This window comes from Rhamphochromis longiceps, linkage group LG23 (assembly GCF_057381845.1).
Source record: "Rhamphochromis longiceps isolate RC_006_pf linkage group LG23, R_longiceps_female_GT1.1, whole genome shotgun sequence".
NCBI classification, from domain to species: Eukaryota; Metazoa; Chordata; class Actinopteri; order Cichliformes; family Cichlidae; genus Rhamphochromis; species Rhamphochromis longiceps.
In genome coordinates, this window is record NC_140578.1 from 7,317,100 (window position 1) to 7,339,184 (window position 22,085).

At 40.6% G+C, this 22,085-nt stretch overlaps 1 protein-coding gene across 8 annotated transcripts in view; it reads left to right on the forward strand.

Annotated features, from left to right (window-relative positions):
- dab1a (DAB adaptor protein 1a) overlaps positions 1 to 22,085 on the forward strand; it is an 83,248-nt gene that overhangs the window by 27,406 nt on the left and 33,757 nt on the right. For all 8 annotated transcript variants that reach the window (XM_085398860.1, XM_085398863.1, XM_085398865.1 and 5 more), the window contains exons 2-3: positions 3,001 to 3,284; positions 20,624 to 20,763. In XM_085398860.1, the coding sequence (XP_085254986.1) occupies positions 3,215 to 3,284; positions 20,624 to 20,763 (210 nt within the window). In that variant the 5' untranslated portion in view covers positions 3,001 to 3,214. The remainder of the gene's footprint in view (positions 1 to 3,000; positions 3,285 to 20,623; positions 20,764 to 22,085) is intronic.

Here is a 22,085-nt window from a genome sequence, read left to right on the forward strand (position 1 = left end):
CACACATACAGTACAGTGAAGCGCGTGCACACACATGCAGATCGTCACATCTCCCGCTAGCGCCTGTTGGCAGCGCCCCATTTACGGACGTCCAATTTACTGCTCATTCCCTTCTCCTCCTTGCCTGCACTATGCCTCTCCTCTGGCGTGGCTTCAGATTGCTGTCTAAATCCAGACACACTAAGCCATGTTCACATCCTGCTCTGCTGCTACATTTAGCTTGCGCGCTGATTCCAGGTCAAACCACCACTACAGCGTTCACGATGGCTTTTGATGGTGCTGCTCTTTCCTTCACTTTATCTGTGCGTGCTTTCAAGGCAGGGAATTTGTACAGCTGAAGCTAGACATGGACTGTGTTTTGAGAAATTAGCTTGTTCTCCTCTCCAGGGACGGTAGCTTAAGATGTAGAACTCTTCGCCGAGTCTCTAGAGAAACAACCATATGTCTGGAGAGCTGTGCTGCAGCAGATTTTTCATTTTCAGTCTCACAATCCTGTTTCTTGCTCATTTTCACCAGTGAAGTAGTGGCTGTTTTGCTTGTAATGCTTGGATGGGTAGAACATCTTTAAATAAGTGAGTTGTTCTCTTACAGGAGTAATTTTGCAGACAGGATGTAAACTGTGAACCCATTTCACAGTTTAAAGTTGGTCTAAATTTGTTTGTGAAATCAAAGTTGCACTACAGAAACTTGTCTACGAGGTCTTATTTGTGTGTGCGTTTGGTTGTAGATTGTGCGTGTGCAGTGAGAATTGCTGGACTGCCTCGTCTCTGGTCCAGTTTGAGGATTAACAGACTGCTTCTTTTTTTTTTTAAACACAAGCTCCAGATGCTTCATGAAAGACTTCACAGCTAGAAGGAGGAGAACAAATTCAGAGAACAAAAAAAGGAAGGAGAAGAGACGGACAGGGGACATGTTCAGGGTTGAAGCTGAAGCTGCTCAGACCCCATCCTTTCTTTTCTGATTTTACTTCCTTGGGCTTTTTTCTCTCCCCTTTTACCCCTCGCTCATTGTCTTTCTCACCCGCTCTGTTTCCTCACCCCTCACTTTTTTTCCACTCTGTTCGTTTCTCTTCCCTCTAACCCTTCTCTCTTCATACTCACTCTCTCTCCATCCATTTGGTGGAACAGTGCTGCTGATAATGCCTGTAATTGGAGTGACTCACACTTTTCCAGTGTGTTTGGACCAGATAAAGAATATTGTCAGCATTTTGCCGACATGGCCTCTGCTGGCAGAATTAAATGGACTCTGTTCTGTTCTGTCTGCAGCAAATTAAAAGCCTCTCAATTCATCTGTTCTCGCCCAAGGCTTACAGGGGCCTCCTATTCACACAAAAACACCGTGGAGAGGGGGAGGAATAGAATAAGAGAGATTTCCCTCTTCCCCAAGAAGCACAAGTCTTTTGGTTTTGTTTAAATCGGCACTCGGCCACTGTTAGATGGAGACGGAGAAGGAAAGAGAGGTCAAGACTTATATTCTAAGAAGATTGGAAGAGCAGCTCAGAAGGTAGTCAGATTCATTATGTAGCATGTCAGCTTGCAGCTGCCCGTCTTTGTGCTTTACCATCTCCAAGTAAGAAAAAAAAGCTATTCTGGATTTGTGTGCACATGTAAATGAGCGTGCTTTCATGCATTCACACAACAGCATTAAAGTGTGAATCTGAGTGTTTTTGGCTGCTAAGTTATGGTAGTCACTGCCAGTCAACACTTAGGAATAAGTAGCAGCAGATGGGCAGGAAAAATACAAAATGCTGGGGCCAAAGGGGCCTGTCAGTCCTAAGAAGGGCAGCTGGAATTAGCATTAAAAAGAAATTAATACAACCTTGGTCTTGTTAGTTTAAGCTTCTGTTCGTGCTCGTAATAATAACACTGGAACCCTCAAGTTAATTGCTAAGATATCAGATAATTGCTGTCAGGATACAGAATGCATAAATATTAAAAAAATTGACCTGTTAGAAAAGATAAAGGGAGCAAATTGTCTGTCATAATTCTCTATCACTGTTTCGACTTCCTGGTTCAGCTCTGTAGGGTGCTGTAGCAATGTTTCAACCCGAGCATATTATTTTCAAGCTAATAAAAACACTTTGGAAGCTTTAGCAGAACTATGAAGAAGTAAAGCAAATGTTGTGAATTATAATTGTTTTATCTTTTGTTGTTCAGCAAGTATGGGTCCACTTATGGTCATTAAATCGTTCATAGCTGTAAACAAGGTTAACCGTGTTCCCCTGCTGTTATTTCCTGTTACTTTTGGTTCAGACTCAAAGTGAGAAATAAAATCCCCAGTGAGTCTTTTTCTTTCCTCTCACCAGCAGCATTGTGTCATTGTCATAGAAGTAGCGAGAGCAGCGCCAATGCTGCTCTACTGTTCTATCTTTGCGGCATGCGGTATGGCAGGTAGATGTTGCTATCACAGGCACCGGGTCTAACAATTTTTCTTCCTGAAACCTTTAGTTTGTGCAAACAGAGTTTTCCTGTGCAATAAGAGATTGTTGCAACATGTTGGAGGTGAACTCATGCTTGGCTTTACCTGCAAATAAAGCGGTATAGATATTCTGTCGATACTACTTTGCTGGTTCCACCTGCTTGTTGAAAACACTTGTGTTTCTTACCCTGTCTGACATTAGGTTAGTGACTTCCCATGTCATAGCCAAACATTTGGGGAGTATAGGAAGATAAAACCAACATAATAATGATCTAACAGATTACGTCATGTGTAAACGTTTGAATGCATTATTAGTACTTTTAAATCTGACTCCTGGTTACCTGGCTTCAAGAGGAAGAACATTTTCTCAAGAAAATTTCTTGCTGAGGCACATTATTGATAGAAAGCAGAAAGTGTAGTGGAGGTCTCTCTAGTCTGTTACCATTGGCAACATCTTCTCAAAGCAGATCAGAGACGAAGTCATTCTAATGCCTGCTGAGAACTCTTTCTAGGTCTCACCTGCCAAGAGTAAGCGCAACCTCACCGACGCCAACCTCTTTCTCCCTGTCTTTTCTCCTCCAGCTCTCTGTGGGTGTGTGTAGGATGTTGTGTCAGGGCTAAAGCCCATCCCTCTCCCATGAGCCTGTGTGCCCACACACACACCTGGCGCCTCCACGCACACACCCGGCGGCCACGCACGCACAGCCGGCACTGACGCTGTGAACTGGACCCTCGGAGCCCAGCCGATCCCAGCTGAGCCAAGCGGAGCGGAGTCTAAACCAGTTGGAGCCTGAGGATGTCAACAGAGACAGAGCTACAACCAGCGGTCAGGCCCAGCAGCGTAAGACGGGACTCCAAGAGGAAAGGTAAGTGCAGCATCAAAGTCAGGAACAACTTTGAAGATATTACTGTTTACTCATCATTTAACTGATGAGTAACTGAAAGGGTAATGTGGTTAATTCACTGATTACTCTGCAAGGAGAGAAAAAATCTTTTTCTCTTGTGACATGAAAGTAGTTTCACATCACAAGAGAAATCCCTCATCATAGCAGCATTTTGACATTAAAGTCAAAAAAGCACAATGAAAGTGACTCAGCATGCACAATACTGGCAGCCAAGTAACCACAGACTGTATATAAAAAATAGACATAGCCCGAGGTTCTGAAAAGTAAGACCGTTGCGGAGGTGCTTTCAGTCTGCTTTCTCTCTAATCATCAGCAGTTGGTGACTTCTCTGGTTATAAAAAGAAGTCAGACAGTGTAGGATGTTTTTTTTCTCTTTTGGGTTTGATTTAATACCTCAGTAGGCATTTACTTAGTGAGTTTCTGATCTTAGCTGGTAGTTTTGAGTTTTATCGAATACACCATAATATGTGTTCTGGTCCCATTTAAAGTAAAATGTGGTAAAGCTGGGTATGGCATAAAGAATGGCTATCTAGTGACTGATTGTTGCTAAAATTCTGTTGTCCTGAGTGTTTGGATCAGATCTGCCGCCTGTCTGTTTTCAAATGCTCAACTTGAGATTTAAAAACAGGAATCCACAAAAAAACAGTGTATGACCTCAATGTGTCCCAGTATGGTGACTGGTCCATGATTTATGTACAGTTAATAGCTGTAATATGTTGAAGTTTTATTTTTTGTTTTTGTTTTTTGTTTTTGTTTTTTTTTTTAACAAAAACTAGGCTAGAATTCAGAAGAAGTGTGTGAAAAGTTAAGTACATCCCATCCATTTGTTAAACAAATGTCGTTGAGATCTGGACTTTGGCCACTACAACACATTGATTTTTGGTGTTTTATTTTAATTTTTCTTTTATTTTTAGCCATTTTGTTATAGATTTGCTGGTGTGCTTGTGTTCATTGTCTTGCTGCCAAATTTAAGCCGCCAGACAGATTTCCTCACACTTGACTTTAGAATAATTTGATATAAAGAGAAGTTCATGGTTTACTCTGGGTCATATGGCTGTAAAACAAGCTCAGATCTTTACTTCTCCACCACACTTGCTTGACAGTAGGCATTTGTGCTGGTACGCTTCAGGTTTAATAAAAAGTGGTGCTGTGGATTATGGCAAGAGATCACTACCTCAGTTCAAAGGACATTGTTCCTGAGTCCATTCAGATGCAGCTTTTCCAATCTTTTAGAGATAAGAGCCTTTTCCTGACAACACTTCACTCATTCAGTCTTTTTCTAATTGTACTCTCATGAACTTTAATATTTAATATGCTCACTGAGGCATGTTTAGTCTGAGATGTGGCTCTTGGGTTTTTGCAGTTTCTGTGAACATTGCATGTCTGACCTGGGAATGAATTTGCTGGGACGTCCACTCCTGGGAAGACTGGCAGCTGTCTTGAATGTTTTCCAGTTGTGAATTATCTTTCTCACTATAGAATTGTGAACTTCACATTGTTTGGAAATGGCCTTATTACCCTTCACAGATTGATGTGGTGATGCAATTGCTTCACTAAGGTCATTACTGATGTCATTCCTTCTTTGTGTTGTGTTAACATACATCTGAATACTCCAGACCAGCGAACTGCCAAAGCCTCTGTTTTTATGGAGAGGATCACACTTGCTGATTATCAGTTAATGAGGTGCAGTTAATTAGCAGTACTTTCTGTTTCTACAGGAATCAACCGACAAGAAAAAGTAAAGGGTGTACTTAGTTTTTCCACATGTGGCTTCTGCATTTTGGGTTCATTTCTGTGACATAAATAATGACATGATGCAATTTTGTTATGTGCTGTTTTTACATTTAAAAAAAAAAATGTAAGACCTGGGAAGGAACAGATGATTCATTTTATTATGCCCTGATATGTAAAATGTTAGAATTGAAAAAGGTGACCTTTTAATCTCATATTACTGTATCAGATCATGAAGGCAAGACTACTCTGAATTTAATAAATCACTACTTTTTAAGGTAGTACCTGCAGCCCTGACTAGAAATGATTGTTATACACACACTCATATACATGCAAACACAGCTTTGTGAGCTACTTTTTTCTCTTTATTAATTGTGTCTTTGTGGATTAGGATACAGAATGCAGGGCTGCTGCCGTTCATAGTTAATTAACAGGTGGTGTAGCACAGTAGGCTTCCACTAAACAGGTGCTGGGATGTTGTGTTTGGTGAGAAGCAAAAATATCCAGGTGTGAAAAGCTCCAGAGGCAGGTAGCTAGCAGGTGTATGAGAGCAAGCCTGGGCGGTCTCAGAGCAGAGGTGATGCCAGGGGCCAGGCTGGCAGCCATCACCCAGCTGCTCGGTGCCACCTGCCCGACTGTAAGAGTGACGCCCAGCATTCTCTGAATAAGCATCTGATTGATGTAGCAAAAACTTTGGACGCCGTTGGGAATGACACTTAATGGATGCACGCAACTGCACAGAAACACACACTCGCTATCACCTGCAGCAGATGCCTCATTGCACATGGTGCGCCTGAGCCCCTGCAAACAAGCATTGGTTCCCCCATACACAGTGTATGAGGGAACACTGAATGCCTCTCATGTCCTATTTAGAAATAGTATTGTTCTGCTGCAATGGAGATCATGTTCATCATTCAGACTGCTCTCCATATTTGGAAGATGCGAACACACACACACACACACACTCACACACACACTGGGACTGGGATTGAAGCCCAGAAGAGCATATGAGAGGGAAGATGAATGGTTTGCCTTCAGCATTGAGACTTAAGGGTTTTCACTTTCTTTCTCTCTCTCCCTCTCTCTCTCGCTCGCACACACACACACACACACACACACACACACACACACACACACACACACACACACACACACACACACACACACACACACACACACACACACACACACACAGTTGTACATATATCTCACCTTATAACTCGTCTCTATCTGTATGTCTCTCTTACAAATGGGATGTAGAATTTGCTCAGCCACAGACCTGTTGAGATTGGTTCATTCATCTCTCTTCTGATCTGGGTCTTTCTTCTAAACAGGCAGACACAAGCACACCCAATCTACACAAACAGACATGAACACACATACACACACACACTCTCAGCAGGGTGATGAAAGTCAAATGCAATCATATACCACACACAAGCAACGGGCATGATTTTGGAATAGGAAACCTTAATGTGCTTCATGTGTAAGACCTGTGTTTATGCAGAACATATACTTGTTTTTGTCCAGTCCTCTGGTTTCTGTCCCTCTGGAGTGGCTGAATTTAAATGAAAATAGATCCACAGAATAGATGGTTGTCATTAGGGTGTAAATAGTGGTTTTGTTGTAGTGAAAATCCCTGAAGGATAGTTCCTTACTCCTCTAATGTCCTTCCTCTCCCGTTCTCATCGTTCTTTCTCCCACTCCACAGACTCCTAAATGACCTTGTCCTGTATAAGTGAGACACAGAGCAGAGACTGATCATGAAGAGAGTGAGGAGTGAGTGAGACTAATGAGTCATTGCGAATGAGAGCTGTTTAATCTCGGGCCTTTGTTTCTGAGTTCTTTGGAGAAGAATGTAATGAAAAAGACTGTGGGACTGCTATGTGTCATACATTTATCACAGATGTTGTGTGATCGGTGTGTGGGTCTGTGCGCATGTGTTTTTTGTACAAGTGCAGTTACGCTTCTATTGCTAGCTCAGGGGTCACTTTTCTAAGAGCTCTTTTCTTCCCTAGCAGAAGGTTTTATTGAATTACTATGACAGGGTAGAGATAACCTTTGATATTTAGCATTTACATGACCGTAGTGAAATAATTGCCAAGTTGTGATACTCTAACAGTAAATTAGTCAGTCTTATTGGTCAGACTTGATCGCTGAAGTAGACATAATTGTCTTTATTAAGCCCTAATAAATCCAGAGAGATTGGATCTTTCCACCTTGCTATTCCCCTCTGATTTTTTTTTCCTATCGCCTCCCTCCTCTTCTGTTTGTATCACATTTTTGCACGCTGTTTATTTCCCTCTCTGCTGATTCCAACCTTGACGTTAAGGGGATGAGCAGACTCCAGTAGTATGCCAACGTTTTTTTTTTAAGAAACTCATTTTGATATTCTTCATTATTAATAAAACATGGAGTTGACAGTCTGCCAGTACAAACACTTTTATGTGAATGTCAAATTAGAACAGCAAGCCAATTTGACATTTGTGAAGAGCCAACAGCTGCAGACAGTTTTGTCTCCACTTTAAACTTTTACATTTCAGCGCCCACCTGCTAATGAAGTGTGATGTACCATTGCCGAACTCTGGAGAATCTTTGAATTGCATTTTCGCCTTTTACCGCAAATCATTCTGACATTACATCGCTGTAGCCTTTCAACAACAATGCAGTTGTGAAAAATGCAGTGCAGTTAAAATAATTACTGAATAGATTTAAGCTGTTAGTAAATGGGTACTGAATGCATGCTATGCTTTTGGTTCACCCACCAGAGGATCTAAAGTTTCTTGTCAAAACAAGAGTAGGTTGAGTCACTCGTATAACATTGAACAAAAACAAATTGTCTGCATCGTTTAATCACAGTTGATGGAGCATAAATTTTCATGTTGCCTCCTGCCTTTTGATAAAGCTAAATGGAAGAAAAACTTAAAATCGTAAAAAAACCCTCTGGTTTTCTCTTTGAAGCTGGCGTTGTGCCCGTATTGTTGTTCCAACAAGTGTGGTCATTGTCGGATTCGTGAATGAACGTTTGCGGCTTGTCAAATGTTGCTAAATTGTTACTGTCATTCTTAAGCTTGTCTTTCAAAAGCAGTCGCATTGGCACGTAACCATCAATCATTTGGATGATTTGATTGTGCTTCGTTTCCTAACCGCTACATGTAAACATTACAAAACTGACTTTTATACTTATACAGAGTTTTGTCATTTTCATTTGCGGTATTGCATTCATAACGTTATCAAATGCTCAAATAAAACATCGACTAGTGCATGTCTGTCTTTCCTAATGCGACATCAAATATGAATACAAGTTATAATAACTTCCGCTGCTGTCAAAACTCGCAGTCATCACAACTTTGAAAAATCACGATTCGGGATTTGGCTGGATGTGTGGGAGGGTGTTTCTACAGTGTAGCTGGCAGCCACCGGCATGAAAAGAGTGGTTAAGGGTTATAGCTGTGCAGCTGTTAGCCTTTGTGTTAGTGTGTGTGGATTGTGTGGGTGTGTGTTTGCTTGTCTCTGGTGTGCGATTAGCAAACACATTATCTTCTTCGTGTGGATATTATGCACACATCCAGTCTATCTGGCACAATCACCGCAGCCATTTACTCTAACATCTTTCCCTGGGGAATCTTAGAGCACAAACAACGGCATTTTGAGTGTGTGTGTGTGCCTTCTATGAGAGGTAATCAGATCTGTTCCCTCCAATCAGACAGAGATTGAATTGAATTGGCTGTCTGCTGTTGTGGTTGTCATTGGAGGCCAATAGTGAATACTTGGGGATATTCACATAGTGACACACACTTTGCAAACATGGCCTTTCTCTCAGTTTGCACTAAAACTATATTTAGAGGTAATTGCCTCTTCTATCTCCTCTCCTGTCATCCCCTCTCATCATTTTATCCCTGGAAAACGTGTGCTCTATTTATCCATCCACTTTTTTCTTCCCTATAATAACTTAAGAGGGGCACTAAGGGTGGTGAGATGTGATCTGGTTTTTTTTTTCCCAAGCAGGTGTCTCATTCCTCTCAGCAAAGCCACATCCTCTAACTGTGCAGCAGCTTCAATGATACGCTCTTCTGCCCTTATTCCTGAGTGTTCAAAAAGCTTCATCCAAGGTTTAAGATGTGACCACACCAAATTAGCATTCAGAATGCCTGACTCAGAAAGAAAATTACATATCGGTAAAAGCCTTTTATTTGCTTTCCTGAGTCTTGGACTGTGTGTGTGTGTGGCTGCAGGAGCTTGTGATCCTCACAGTATGTTCAGCTTAGTCCTCTCCTCCACACAAGTTGGTGTGGCTTTGCTCACCGCATCACTAACTACTGTCTCCATAGCAACAGTTTGCTCCCTGCTCATAATTTGCACAAAAGGAAAATGTCCCAATGTCGCACAGGCTCTAATAGAGGCCAATAGTCTCACCCTGCTGTGCTGGTTTAAGGACTGTGTGCTGAAAGGGCATTTCTTATTTGTTAGAGGTTTGGTAGGCTGCTGTTTTCTATTTCCATTTTCATAACGCAGTGTGTTTAAGGCTCATTTAAGAGACATGCTGTAAAATATAGCTAAATCTATGCTGTAAATTATTACTTTGTTTGAAAAGTATAACTCAGTCACTTCATTCTCTTGTAGGGGTTATAAGTGAGCTAAAGGTTTGCTATGGAGTTCTTGACCTTTTATTGTTGCACAGCAGCATGTTTGTGTCCCCGTGTTGTTTGTCTTTGACTTTCTGCACACTCCATCAAACCAGATAATCGACTATCCTGAGAGTAATTTCGCATTATTCCACTGATCAACTGGTGGTGGTATACGGCAAGACACGCACCACATCAGCAGCTAACACAGGGTTGAAGACAAGCAGATGTAAAGAATATGGGTTTGAAAAATCTGCTTTGCAAAAGGTGCATGTACATGTAATCCTCTTACAGTGTGTTCCTACTAACGCTGTATGTCATTTTGTGTCTCTAAAGGAAATTTAAGAGAACAAGTGTTGTCACATTTATTATTTTCATTTTGATTTGTACTGAAAGACAAAACAACCTTGGAGATATGGCTAAAATCTCTCTTCAGCTCAACTTGATTGCAGGTTGTCTGGTGTACCAGTTTGGTAGTGTATTCACTTCTGCTGGTTAAGATGTTTTAGTTACAGTGATATCATCTAAACTGGTCGAGCTGGGTAAGTTTTTAAGTTTTTTACAGCTAAATAGCTTGGGGTACTATGCATTGGTGTTTTTCCGCATAATTTATCACTTTGTGCACTTTTCATTCCATTAATGTTTCTTTTGAAGCACATCTTTCAAGCCAAGGTGCAGCACGACATGGAAAAAAGCCCCTTTCTTATAGGCCTTTCCTTTGTAACAGTTTCCTAGTAGACTTTCCTGGCTGTGTTTTTGCGGGTAATCCTGTTTATACATTTCCTGCTCCATTATATGTGTGTTAGTTGTAGCCTACATTCCCATTGGTTATTGCTTTAATTGATATTCACCTCAGAGTTGGCATTTGATACTTTGTTACCCACCAGCTTTATATTATGAGCAGTTTTTACTCCTGTCTCTACAGGTAGCTAGATTTCAAATTTCAATGCTCTCTGGTGCCACATCACTACTAGTCTCTTACTGTTTGCAATTTCATTAAGTATATACTCCTGGATAATACGAAGTGCAATTGAAACATTTAAATCCCAGTGTACACGAAGCATGCAAATTAAATATCTTGTCACATAAGAGACTGAAATTTGTGTGATCAGATGATCTGATACATTTGAAGTTTAATGCTAGCAGATGCATACTTTCTAACTACACAGTCGCTGCATTTTTTTTAGATCTCTCCTTACATGTTTCTTTGTTGTTAATGTATCTGACAAAAAATAGAAAATTAAAATTTCCTTTCTGTTTCTACTGTTTTTGCTGGAAAAACATGTCATTTAGTTTTAAAAAAGAGAAGAAATCTTCTTTTACTTAAAAGAGTTGACGACAATGTGAGGAGATTACACACAGTAATAGAAACAATCTAACAGATGGGAGAACTTCCTCTCCTTTTTCAGGCTGAATAATGTTTGCCAGTCTTCTTTTACTCCATCCTCTCTTCCAGGACTCTTGCTGAGAGAATTAAAGGAGAGGGTTCATTAAGCAAGATGCAACACAGAAAAGTAGAGAGGGGAAGGACAGCAACTTCAAGTGATTCCATATTTTGCCGGATATATCACAGGGAGGAGAGAAGGCTTTGTTCTAGCACCCTCGTTTTGGCATGAAAGGAAGACTGCTGAAAGGAGTTACCTGTGTTTCCTAATGCTTTGAAAGCAGTAGTGACACACACACACACACACACACACACACACACACACACACACACACACACACACACACACACACACACACACACACACAGATGTTCACAATCCTCCAACAAACATGCCTCCTGTTCACACAGAATGCGGAATTTAAGAAACAAGTAGTTTTCCCACTTTTCACTCAGATTTGTCTTTTAGTGCTTGAACTCACTGACCTGTGTGTAGGGATGGGTATTGATAAGACTTTCACGATTCCGATTCCATTTTCGATTCTGTTTAACGATTCGATTGTTTATCGATTCTTTTTAAAAAAGGAGAACACTAAGGTCGATTAGCTTAGAACTTTGTTTTATATCTTCTCTTTGAACAAGATAGAAATTTAGGAGTAACATGGCCTTACAAACCCAACAGTGAGATCTTAAGAGATCCAGCCTACGGCTCTTCAATGGGGTGTCACAGGGTCCCCAGGAAAAAAAATTGTAAATGTCAAATAATAAAATAAATATTCTTCTGTAGCAAGAATAAAATATAACATAAATTATTCAGTAGCAATTACACAAGAATATCCAGTAATGTCCCTGCCTACAATTAAACACATTCACTTACCGAAAATCGGGGGCATCTGCTGTGGCAAATGGGTGCAAACCTTCTATCACAAACTTAGTCACTGCTCGGTGACATTCATCTATCCTGGCCTGAAAGGAGACGCTGCCGGTAGACTGCAGCGAGAACTGCCAGCATCTGAGCCAGACTCTGCCTGTCTCATCATGGTCACCTAAATGCACAGTAATGGCAGGTTTTGTAATAAGGCAGATCGCACTAACATAATATGCACTGTTAGTTGATTATTTACCTGCCGCATTAACGGGAGAGGACGTGCAAACGTTACCGCTGCTGCTGGGTTGAGATTCACGAGTCCAGAGCGGAATTAAAAACACGACATTCATTTAAGGTCATCGCGTGTTTTGTGAGCAAATGCTTTTGCATATTCGTAGTGTTTCCTCCCTTAAATGAAATCTCTACTTTGCAAGTATTGCAAGTTGCCCTGTAGTCATCCGTTCTCGTAAAGTATAACCAAACTTTTGAGCATTTAAGCCGCTTAGGTGCCCTGCCAGGTAAATGATGCTCCGCAATGTGGTGACGTCATTCGGGGCGACTGGAATCGATAAGGGAATCGTTTGCAAAAATGGCAAACAATTCCAAGGAATTGAAACAGTGGGAACGGGTTCTCAACAAGAACCGGTTTTCGATACCCATCCCTACCTGTGTCTGTGTTTTCACGAAAGGGACAAGGAGAACAACAATGAAAAAAAAGTAAGTGGTGCCTTCTCTATTTCTTCTGATAAAAGGAGGTATTTTGTGGAGGCTCATAGTGCAGGACTTTGGAGAGCTACCTGTTCTTCTGCAGCAGGATGTGAACATTTCTGCACTCGTGGAATCGACTGCTTGTGTATTAGCAGCTGCTGAGGTGCATTCGTTGAAGCACTCTGTGGGTGGAACAGCTTCAAGATCTCACATGACAGGATGCTAGCTGCATGTTTACACACACCAACCCCTGATACACAGATATCAGAAAACATACACGCACATGCATGTTCACAGACACAGTTACATACACACACACTCATGCACATTTTCAGGTTCCCCTTTGCTTGCGAGAACAATTACCTTCTAATTACTGCCAGAGAGAGAAAAGAGCTTGACTACCAAGATTTCTAGATATACACAGGACTGCTTGGATAGTTGGGAAAAGAGACTGAGATATGGGAAGGAAAAAGACTCATAGCCTCATGTTAGTTTAGGTATCATATTAATTCATAACAGGGAGAAAATAGAGAAGGTTGAGGTGAAAATGAACGGTAAGGAAGATCTGTGAGAACTTCTAATCAGCATAGTGAGTACATAGAGTTAAATACTTTTTTAGGATTACAAAGAACCTAAAACACAGGTTTGTCAGTAAGCATGCAATCATCCTGACAGGATTGTGAACATAGAGGCGAGACCAGTGCTGCTTTTGCTATTTTTTAGTGTATTAATAGCTTTCCTGGATTTTTGCTTTAGTAGCAAGCGAGTGTAAAAACTGAGCATACCATAGTTTCCGGTAGGAAACAAAGTCAAGCTGGGATAGTCCCAGTAGATGAGGTGATGTCAGGGCCTGTCCATTTTTCCTGATCATATAATGTCCAGATAGTATTTCTAATAAAGTAAAATAAAATATTTATATAACACCTTTTGAAACCGGGTTTACAAAGTGCTTTGACAGATTACTACATCCAAACAGAAAGTGAGAGATAATAAACTGAATTAAAACTGAGTAATGTTAAAGAAGTTAATACGTAAAAAAAAAAAAACACCCATTGTCCTGAAAAATCGAAAACACAAATTGGCACAAAAAGAATTTCTCAAGAAAAGAGAATAAATAACACACCATTAATTAGAAAACAATAAGAGATGACAAAAACAAGAGACATCACATGAGAGCAAATTTATAAAAATATTTTTTTATAAATTTGAAAGACAGTCCTGAGATTTGAAGGACATCACGGCTAATAGTTGATACTCCTGTATGCAACTCAACTCTTCCTTCCACGTCTCTCTCATTCTGTTGATTATATCATCTTGAGTGAAATTAACTGTAGTCAGGTAGATGCATTTACAATGTGGCTTTATAAAAAGCTCAATGGTCTAAAAAAACAAGCAAATAAAAAAACATTTTAGTCCAAGGACAGTGCGCTCAAATAAAAGAAAACACTTCTTAACAACCCAAACACTGTGTGATAGAATTAAGAACTATGGTTTCAAAATAATATTTTACAGAAGTATTTTCTAGTTAATAAATAATCCAGTCAAAAGACACTAGTCATTAGAAGTCATTAGACAACTACCAATGAAATGCTTATGTCAAAACTGCCATCAATATAGTTTTTGTTTTTTATCTATGTTATTTCAGATTTACTGTTTTACAAAAAAAGCTGAAAAATTGCAAAGCACATCATTATTTATTTTTAATAAGATGCAAAATTGCAGTAATTTACTTGAATTCTTAAATAGAAAAACTGAAACGTATGCGGCTGAATGTTCTACTAGACTTCTCAGAGAAGTCCAGTGTCTTGGTTCAAATATAGGTAAAATATAAATCCAATTGAGTGAATTTAGTTGCTTTTGATAGATTTCTAAAAAAAAACAAAAAACAATTTGTGGTCTAATAAATTTGATAAATTCAGCAATGTTATGTTTCATGTTATAGAAATGATGATAGGGGAAATATGGGATTACCTCATTATACCAACCCCTACAGAAGTAAATACAGCAGATTTAAATGATCTTCAAAAATTAAATAAGTAAACTTACCATAAATGTGTCTATAAAGTGTGCCATAAAAATAAGATTTTATCTGAAGGTCTCATGTGTCTTTCCCAACTGTCACCATACAATCGAGTCAAAACTTTTTTCTGTTTGCTTTTCCAAAAGTCACCTTGACAGAAGGTGTGAGTGTCTGACTGTGTGGTGGTAATGGGCAATGTGCTCCGTCTGTCCCTAACTTATTTTTCAGCTCTAATTTGTTCTGTGTTTTCTGCCAGCGAGGATGGCTGGATGCCTCAGGACACATGTGCAGCAACACACATGCGCAGGGATCTCAGGTCTCTGACTGCGTCCCTGTCATCCAGGTGGGTGGGAGAGAGGTGAGAGTGGGGGAAAGGAAGCACAAAACGGACCCTGAAAAAAGGAATTCAGATAAAAGGGGGGGGGGGGGGAGACACCGCTCTACCTGTTTAATCTTATTTGCTCCCTCTGAAATCTCCTTTCATGATTGTGGTTCATAGTCAACAGGTGAGCAGCAGCTCTCTTCAAGAATGGATGCTAAGTTAGTCACACTGATTACACAAATCAGTCCTATCAAGATCATTCGCAACACGAACGGTTCAAAGAAGCAACTTCATTTGGCAGACACAGCCGCAGTCGTGTTGGAAATGGGACCGAAAAACGTACATGAGCAAAAGCGCAGCGCTCATTTATTTGATTGAGTGGCCGCAGTGCTTCATCATCTCATTTTACAGCTGCTATTTCACTTCAGCTACTATGGTTGTGTTTTTGTAGCGTGCGCTTATGTGCATACTCAGTCAAGTGTGAGCTTTTGTGTGCCAAATCAATCTGCCAAAATTAAGCATGGAGCTGAAGGGGAAACTTGTTGTTTTCTTGGCACATACTGTTTTGTGGATTTAAAAGAGTCTGTCTGAGATTGGGTATGAGTGAGCGCTTCATCTGAACAAGTCTCTGATAGGTAAGGAAAGCACAAAACCCCACACGTGTTGACACAAACGCACACAGACATTCAGCGGCAGGGTTTAGAAGCAGGATTAATTGGAGAGTAACTGCCAGGTTCCCTCATGTGCTGTTGAGTGTTTGTTGGGAACCATCCCAGCTGCAGTTAAGAGCCTCTGGGTGCTTCTTCATCTGGAGCACAGTGAATCAAGCTCCACACTTTACCAGCCACTGCAAACAATGCTGGCCTTATGAAAGTAAATGCGTGATAGTGGCAACAACATTTGTGTAGCTAATTAATTTCCGAGGAATATCAGATGACATGATGCCCAAAAAAACCTCCTCTTACAGCAAGAAATCAAATAAAGTCTTGAGTTCACTTTTCTTTGCTATTGAGGTGCCGCATCTCTCCCATATTCTTACTCAGTGGTCTCAAACTAATAGCCTCTGTCTCTAACGTCTAATGAAATTAATGAACTAGACTGTTATGCCTTATTGGCCTTACACTTAAAACCTATACACTCATTGCCAGCCTTAAGCCTGGATGATCAGAATGTTTTTGAATGAAAATCTGCACTGCTGAGGAGAGCCCTGCATACATCTGTGACAGGCCTGGATACATGAGAATGTATCTGCATCAATCTGTAAGTCTAACATACATTTGATACAGCTTGATAAAGTGAGAAGTACCTAGAAGACAGACAGTTAGGCAACTTGTAAACAAACCCACAGGTAATCTGGCTGTGGTCCACTTAGACCGTGCGCACTTAAGAAGCTTTGATTGCGCACAGTTTGTCTGATGAGGATTCAGTATCATGATTTTGGTGCATTGGGTTTATATGGTGTTGTTATTACAATAGATGATCCGTGTTGTCTTGGACCTGTCAGACTTCATTCTAGCTATGATTTCTAAATCCAGACAGTCGCTCTGGTAAGTAAAATGTCATCATAATTGAAATGAGTGACAGCCAAAACTACAAAAAAATCAGTAATAACCTGATTTGCCAGGAAGAAAGACATTGGCAAATATTTAAGTAAATAAGATTTCAATATGTCACCCATGTAAAGAGGTGGAATTACGCAGAGACTAAGAAGGGTTGGGAGAAGAGGCGAAAAGGGGGAAGACGGGGATGGACGGGCGCACAGGAGGCGAAAGGTTACAGTTGCCAGGGGCGATGCTAGGGGCTTTCCTGAAGGGCTAGACGCACTGTACCAGCAGTCACCTGCCATCTATCACATGTGAAAGTTTGTGTGTGTGTGTGTGTGTGTGAGTCAGGGAGGTTCTGCCTGTCATATCGCTCTAAACATGACTGACATTTATCCAATGGAGGCTTCGCTCATTCATCCATCCATCACGTTTTTCCATCCTTTGCTCTTCGCTTTATGTCCTTCCCTCCCTCTCTGCTTGTTGCTTCAGACAGACAGTTATGAACAAACCCTGCATACCAAGTGCTACCGCAAACACACACGAACACTCGATACGCAGCGCTTGACTGTAGCGTAAAAACTTGAATTCCAGATATTGCGATAGCAGCGTAGCACTGCAGTGTAGTTTGCACAGATCTGAGAAAAGATTGCATGTTTTTGTGTGTTTGTTGACCTGTGGAGCAGCCGTGATTGATGTTCCAAAAGCTTCTTTCATTAGTGTTATGGTATGGTAGGTGGGATGCGTGTGAGCGTGAGTCTGTAAGTGCTTTGTGTGCGAGTGTGAGGCAGGCACACAAGTTTGCGTTTGTGTGTCTGTGGAGCAGCCGTGACAGATGAAATGGAAGATTCTTTCATTAGTTGTGTTTGAAGCTCAGCAGGGTCACAGAAACAGCGGACATTTAATTACAGCAGACTGAATGCTTCCCCCACTGACTGACACACACACACACACACACACACACACACACACACACACACACACACACACACACACACACACACACACACACACACACACACACAGAGGGAGGTCTTTCATGGAACATGCTCCCAAAAGGTAATATTATAAACCACTCAGCAGGAGTGGTAACCTTGGACCCCTCTCTACCTTTTCCTTTCTTTTTTCCCATCTTGACTTTATTTCAACTTCTCTCTCTCACTCTCACTCTCTGTCTATCTCACTCTCTCACTCGTCCTTTCATTGTGAGCTAAGTATAGCAGCAGTAATGGTGATGGGTGCAGATGGAGCAAGCATGTCTTAAATGTCAAACTCAAATGAAAATCACTGTTCCAGTGAGACAGAGTCATCTGGACACAACCAGTGTTATTTAACTCTCATACATATAAATACACACAGATGAAGTCCTACACAGTGTGGACTGCTATAACAATGAACAAATGGATCCTCAGAAGGGCATAAAAAGTACAATCAAATTATACAGTATCTGACAAAACAGTCTAAATTAAGATAAAATACCAAATTGTGTTTTTCACTAATCCTCTCACTGAAACATTAAAATCAAGTTTATTTGGTTTATAATTAAATGAATAAAGTTGCTCTAATTGTATGATATAAAACTCATCTGAACCCCTTTTTATTTTTCCTTTAAGGGCTTTAAAATTGGCTAAATCATCTTAATATTCACTATGAGCCTGTTCCGGCTCTTCATTAAATCTACTTAGAGATTACATAGAGGAATACTTAAACTCGAGCTTTTGCTGCAGTGCCACCTTTTTCTTTGATAAGTGATTTATATTCTTGAACTTGACCCCACTTTCTCTGTCAGGAACACACATGCTACATTTTTTTAGGATTCAGTGATTTTTGTGAACATGCCATGAAGTGGGAATATTGTGGATGTTTTCTAAATTGCGCTTTATGGATTTCACATTCAGCCTGGTGTACTTGGTTTCCTACCAGTGCAAACGCTTTTGCTTACTGGAATTGAAGGTTTGGATTAGAGGTGTTAAAAATCTGAAACTGTGACCAGAATCACGACACAAACAAGTACAAGAGTGTCGGGCCTTGTTAGAGCATGTCAGTGTTTGAATATTATTCAGTTTATTCGCTGAATTGAAAATAAATCTTATTGTTTGTTCATGGGGCAGTTGTGATCAAGTAATTAGTCCTGTAGTAAAAAGAATGTGTTTTATTTCACTGTTTGTTATTTTCCCCTCTAAAAAAATAATTGTATTAATCAAACCTCAGCTTCAGAGAGTTGTTAGTTTGTTGCACAGTGAAGAAAGGTTTTTGACACTTTTTGAGATCTGGAGCGATTTTTTTGTGAATGTTTCCTGACAGACAGCTCATGCAGTATGTTTCATGTCATTGTCACAGTGAGAAGAGATGATGTGGAACTAGTGGGTGTGGAAATCTGGGGGTTGCCATCACACTACCAGAGTAGTATTGTCAACATACTTATATGAGTGTGTGTGTGTGTGTGCGCGCTCGTTTTACAGCATCGTTTCATATTTAATGAAGGCAATATTTAAATGTCTCCAAAATGAACATCTCCTTGTTGAACAACACAGTCCTGCAGAGGTTTAGTCACTTACTTTGATCTCAGATATGCTGAGACGTGACACAGTAGAGAGAGCTGCTCTCTCTTACTCTCCCCAAAATAAGGACTGATATTCTTCGGCTCTTTTGTCTCTTAGGACTATGAGACAGACAGTCGTGATTTACTCCAAGTAGCAGTGTGACTGAGTGTGTCTGTTCAATGATTCAGAGGGATGAGTTCATCTGCAGCCTTTGAGTGTGTGTCTCTCTATGTGTATGTTATTTTTTTATCAATGGAAAATAGTAAGTGTAAGTGGGTTTTTTTTTCCTTTCTTGTAGTTTGTCAAGTTTTTCTTCCCATAGGATGAAGCTTCTTAGACAAATTAATATTCACAAAATAATCTGTGGCAGCCTTGGACGTTTCTATTTGCGGTTTTAACAAAGCAGGGTTATTAATACAAAGGCTAACCGACCATCGTGTGATAACGAGGCCTTATATTGAATTGTCCTCAAATACTTTCCAACTTGTTAAATCATTTGATTGATTGATTCAAATGCAGATTTAAAAAATACTCGTGTTCGCTTGTTTTCGCGTCAGGGCACACAAACGAAGTCGTGGGAGGTTTGTGTTGCACAAAAATGATTCAATAGCTGCACGTAACGTGATGGTCTTAAAAGGGCACATTTCTCTTATGCTGCAACGCTGTAGGGACTCGGTGTGAATGGAGGGAGTGTGAAAGAAAGACGAAAGGAGGAGTGGGACCTCTCCATCACTCCGGCTGTGACCTTCCAAGAGTCACGCTCTTATAGAGTACAGAACTAATGCCTCAATATATTATCTGAATATGCTGCATTATCATTATGCCTCTCTCTCAGAATCACACTCAAAGTCTCGCATATACACACTCAAAAACAGAACACGGAGACATGCAGAGATGCTCTGGTGTTTGTCTGTACAACTTTTGGTGTGTGCGTGCACGCTGCAGGTCAGAGAAATAGAAACTGAGAGGAAGAAAGAATGAGAGAGTATGACACAAAAGAGTTTGTCCTTATGAGTAACGGTTCTCTCTCCCTCTCTCTGTGCTCTGTATTGTGTGTAAAGAGGTTTGGAGGAGATAACACAGAGACTTCCTGGACAAGAGCAAGGTCAACACATGCACGCCATCGCTGACACTTACTAATACATGCGCACAGTGCTGGCAATCTGGTACACAGTAGCAAGTGAGAAGAGACGAGGGACTGCTGGAGACGGGGGAGATAAGGAGGAAATGTCACACCATTATTTTGTATGAGAAATGGCCAAAGATGTGAACAGTCAGAGTTTCGTCTAATCCTGCCAAACACTGAGCGTCAATGAGTGTACTGCCCATTATCATTCATATGATACCACAGTTCAGTGCATGTGATCTGAGTTAGTTTTGGACATTAGTGGCTTTAAACTATACCATAGTTGGGTTTTTTTTTTCTTTACTGTTGAAGTATTCTGGGGTTTGTGTGATTGATGATCCTGAGGTAATAGCACTGGTCTGAGGTAGATTGAGGTCCTTGACTTGAAGATGTACTGTAGACTGCAAAGTGAGTGTGTATGTGTGTCTGCAGGGCAGGATCGCAGCGAGACAGCTCTCATCAGGCGTTTTAAGGGCGATGGCGTCCGCTACAAGGCCAAGCTCATTGGCCTGGACGAGGTTACCGCCGCCCGTGGAGACAAACTCTGCCAGGACTCGATGATGAAGCTCAAGGTAAGAAGAGTATTTCTCCTCCTCTTGATCTGTCTCAAATTACAAATTAATTGTACCATTTTAAACTCGCTGTTAAAACAAACTTTCCACGGTAGTTGCGAGCAATTAAAAAAAACCAGAGGACGTCAACACCCAGAATTAATGTTATATTACAGCCTGCAGCTGCATGAAGTTCTGTGACCCACAAAAGACATCAGTTGCCAGCTTCATGCATATTCTGAAGTTCAACATTTAAATATGCATGTTTTGTTCATCATAGCATTACTGCGCTTTTGACGGTGTGCGCATGCATATAGAGTTTGTTGCCGTCTTTCTATGCAAATTGCTATAAGCGAGAAGTTGAATAGGAAGGATAGAAAATGGGGTTGTTATAATTTATAGGGATGACGATGATCAGTGCAAGAGGAAGTAAAGGCGGTTAGCCATATGGATGAGAAGGGGATTGGGATGAATGTCTCATTTGCAAGGACAGAAACAATTAGAGGGAGGGGTAGACAGATGGGGCAGTTAGCAGCGAGGAGATGGCATATAGGAGGGGAATCATTTGGATGATAGGTGAAAGAGAGACATGAGTGAGGATGAAGATGAAGAAAAATAGGCCATTTTCTATTCAGGCCTAATGAACGACCTTGTTTTCTGAAATAATTGATTGCAGAATTATGAAAAACAGGCTTTGAAATTCTGTTACATAAAAAATGTTGAAATTTTTCCCCAAGAAGTCGCATCTTTAAACAAAACCTAGATTTTGCATCTTGTCTCTACAAATGTATGCTGAAAGAGTTTGAAAACGCTGTCGGAGTGAAGAGTGCCTCATTCATTATTAATTTCCCTTTAAATCATATTGCAGGAGATATTTGAATTGAGAAAATTACATTTACGCTTTGTTTACGTGTAGTGAAAACTCTATCCAGCGGAGACCCGTAAGGGTGAGAAGAGGACCGACAGCTCATTGATCAAACAGCTTCCCTCCTCCTCATTTATTCAGACAGAAAATCCATCAACTCCTTTTCTCTGATCTCTCCACCTTTTCTTTCATACTGCTCCTCCCTTTTCTATCCGGAATCTGTCGTTTTTGTGATCCTGCTTCTCTCCTGTCTTCTTTTTGTGACTCGCCTATGCAAATGGTGACGAGGTGAAAATGGAGAGAAACTTAAACCTTTACATATACTTACAGCTATAAATAATCAGTATGTCGTTTGACTGTATGCTGAGTGCATCGTAGCAGTTGTACTGTGTTAAAAGCACGTTCCCAAAGCTTTTAAACAAGTTATATAAATTAAGTTGTTCCATTCAGCAGCAAGCTATTTTTAAGCAAAGCAACT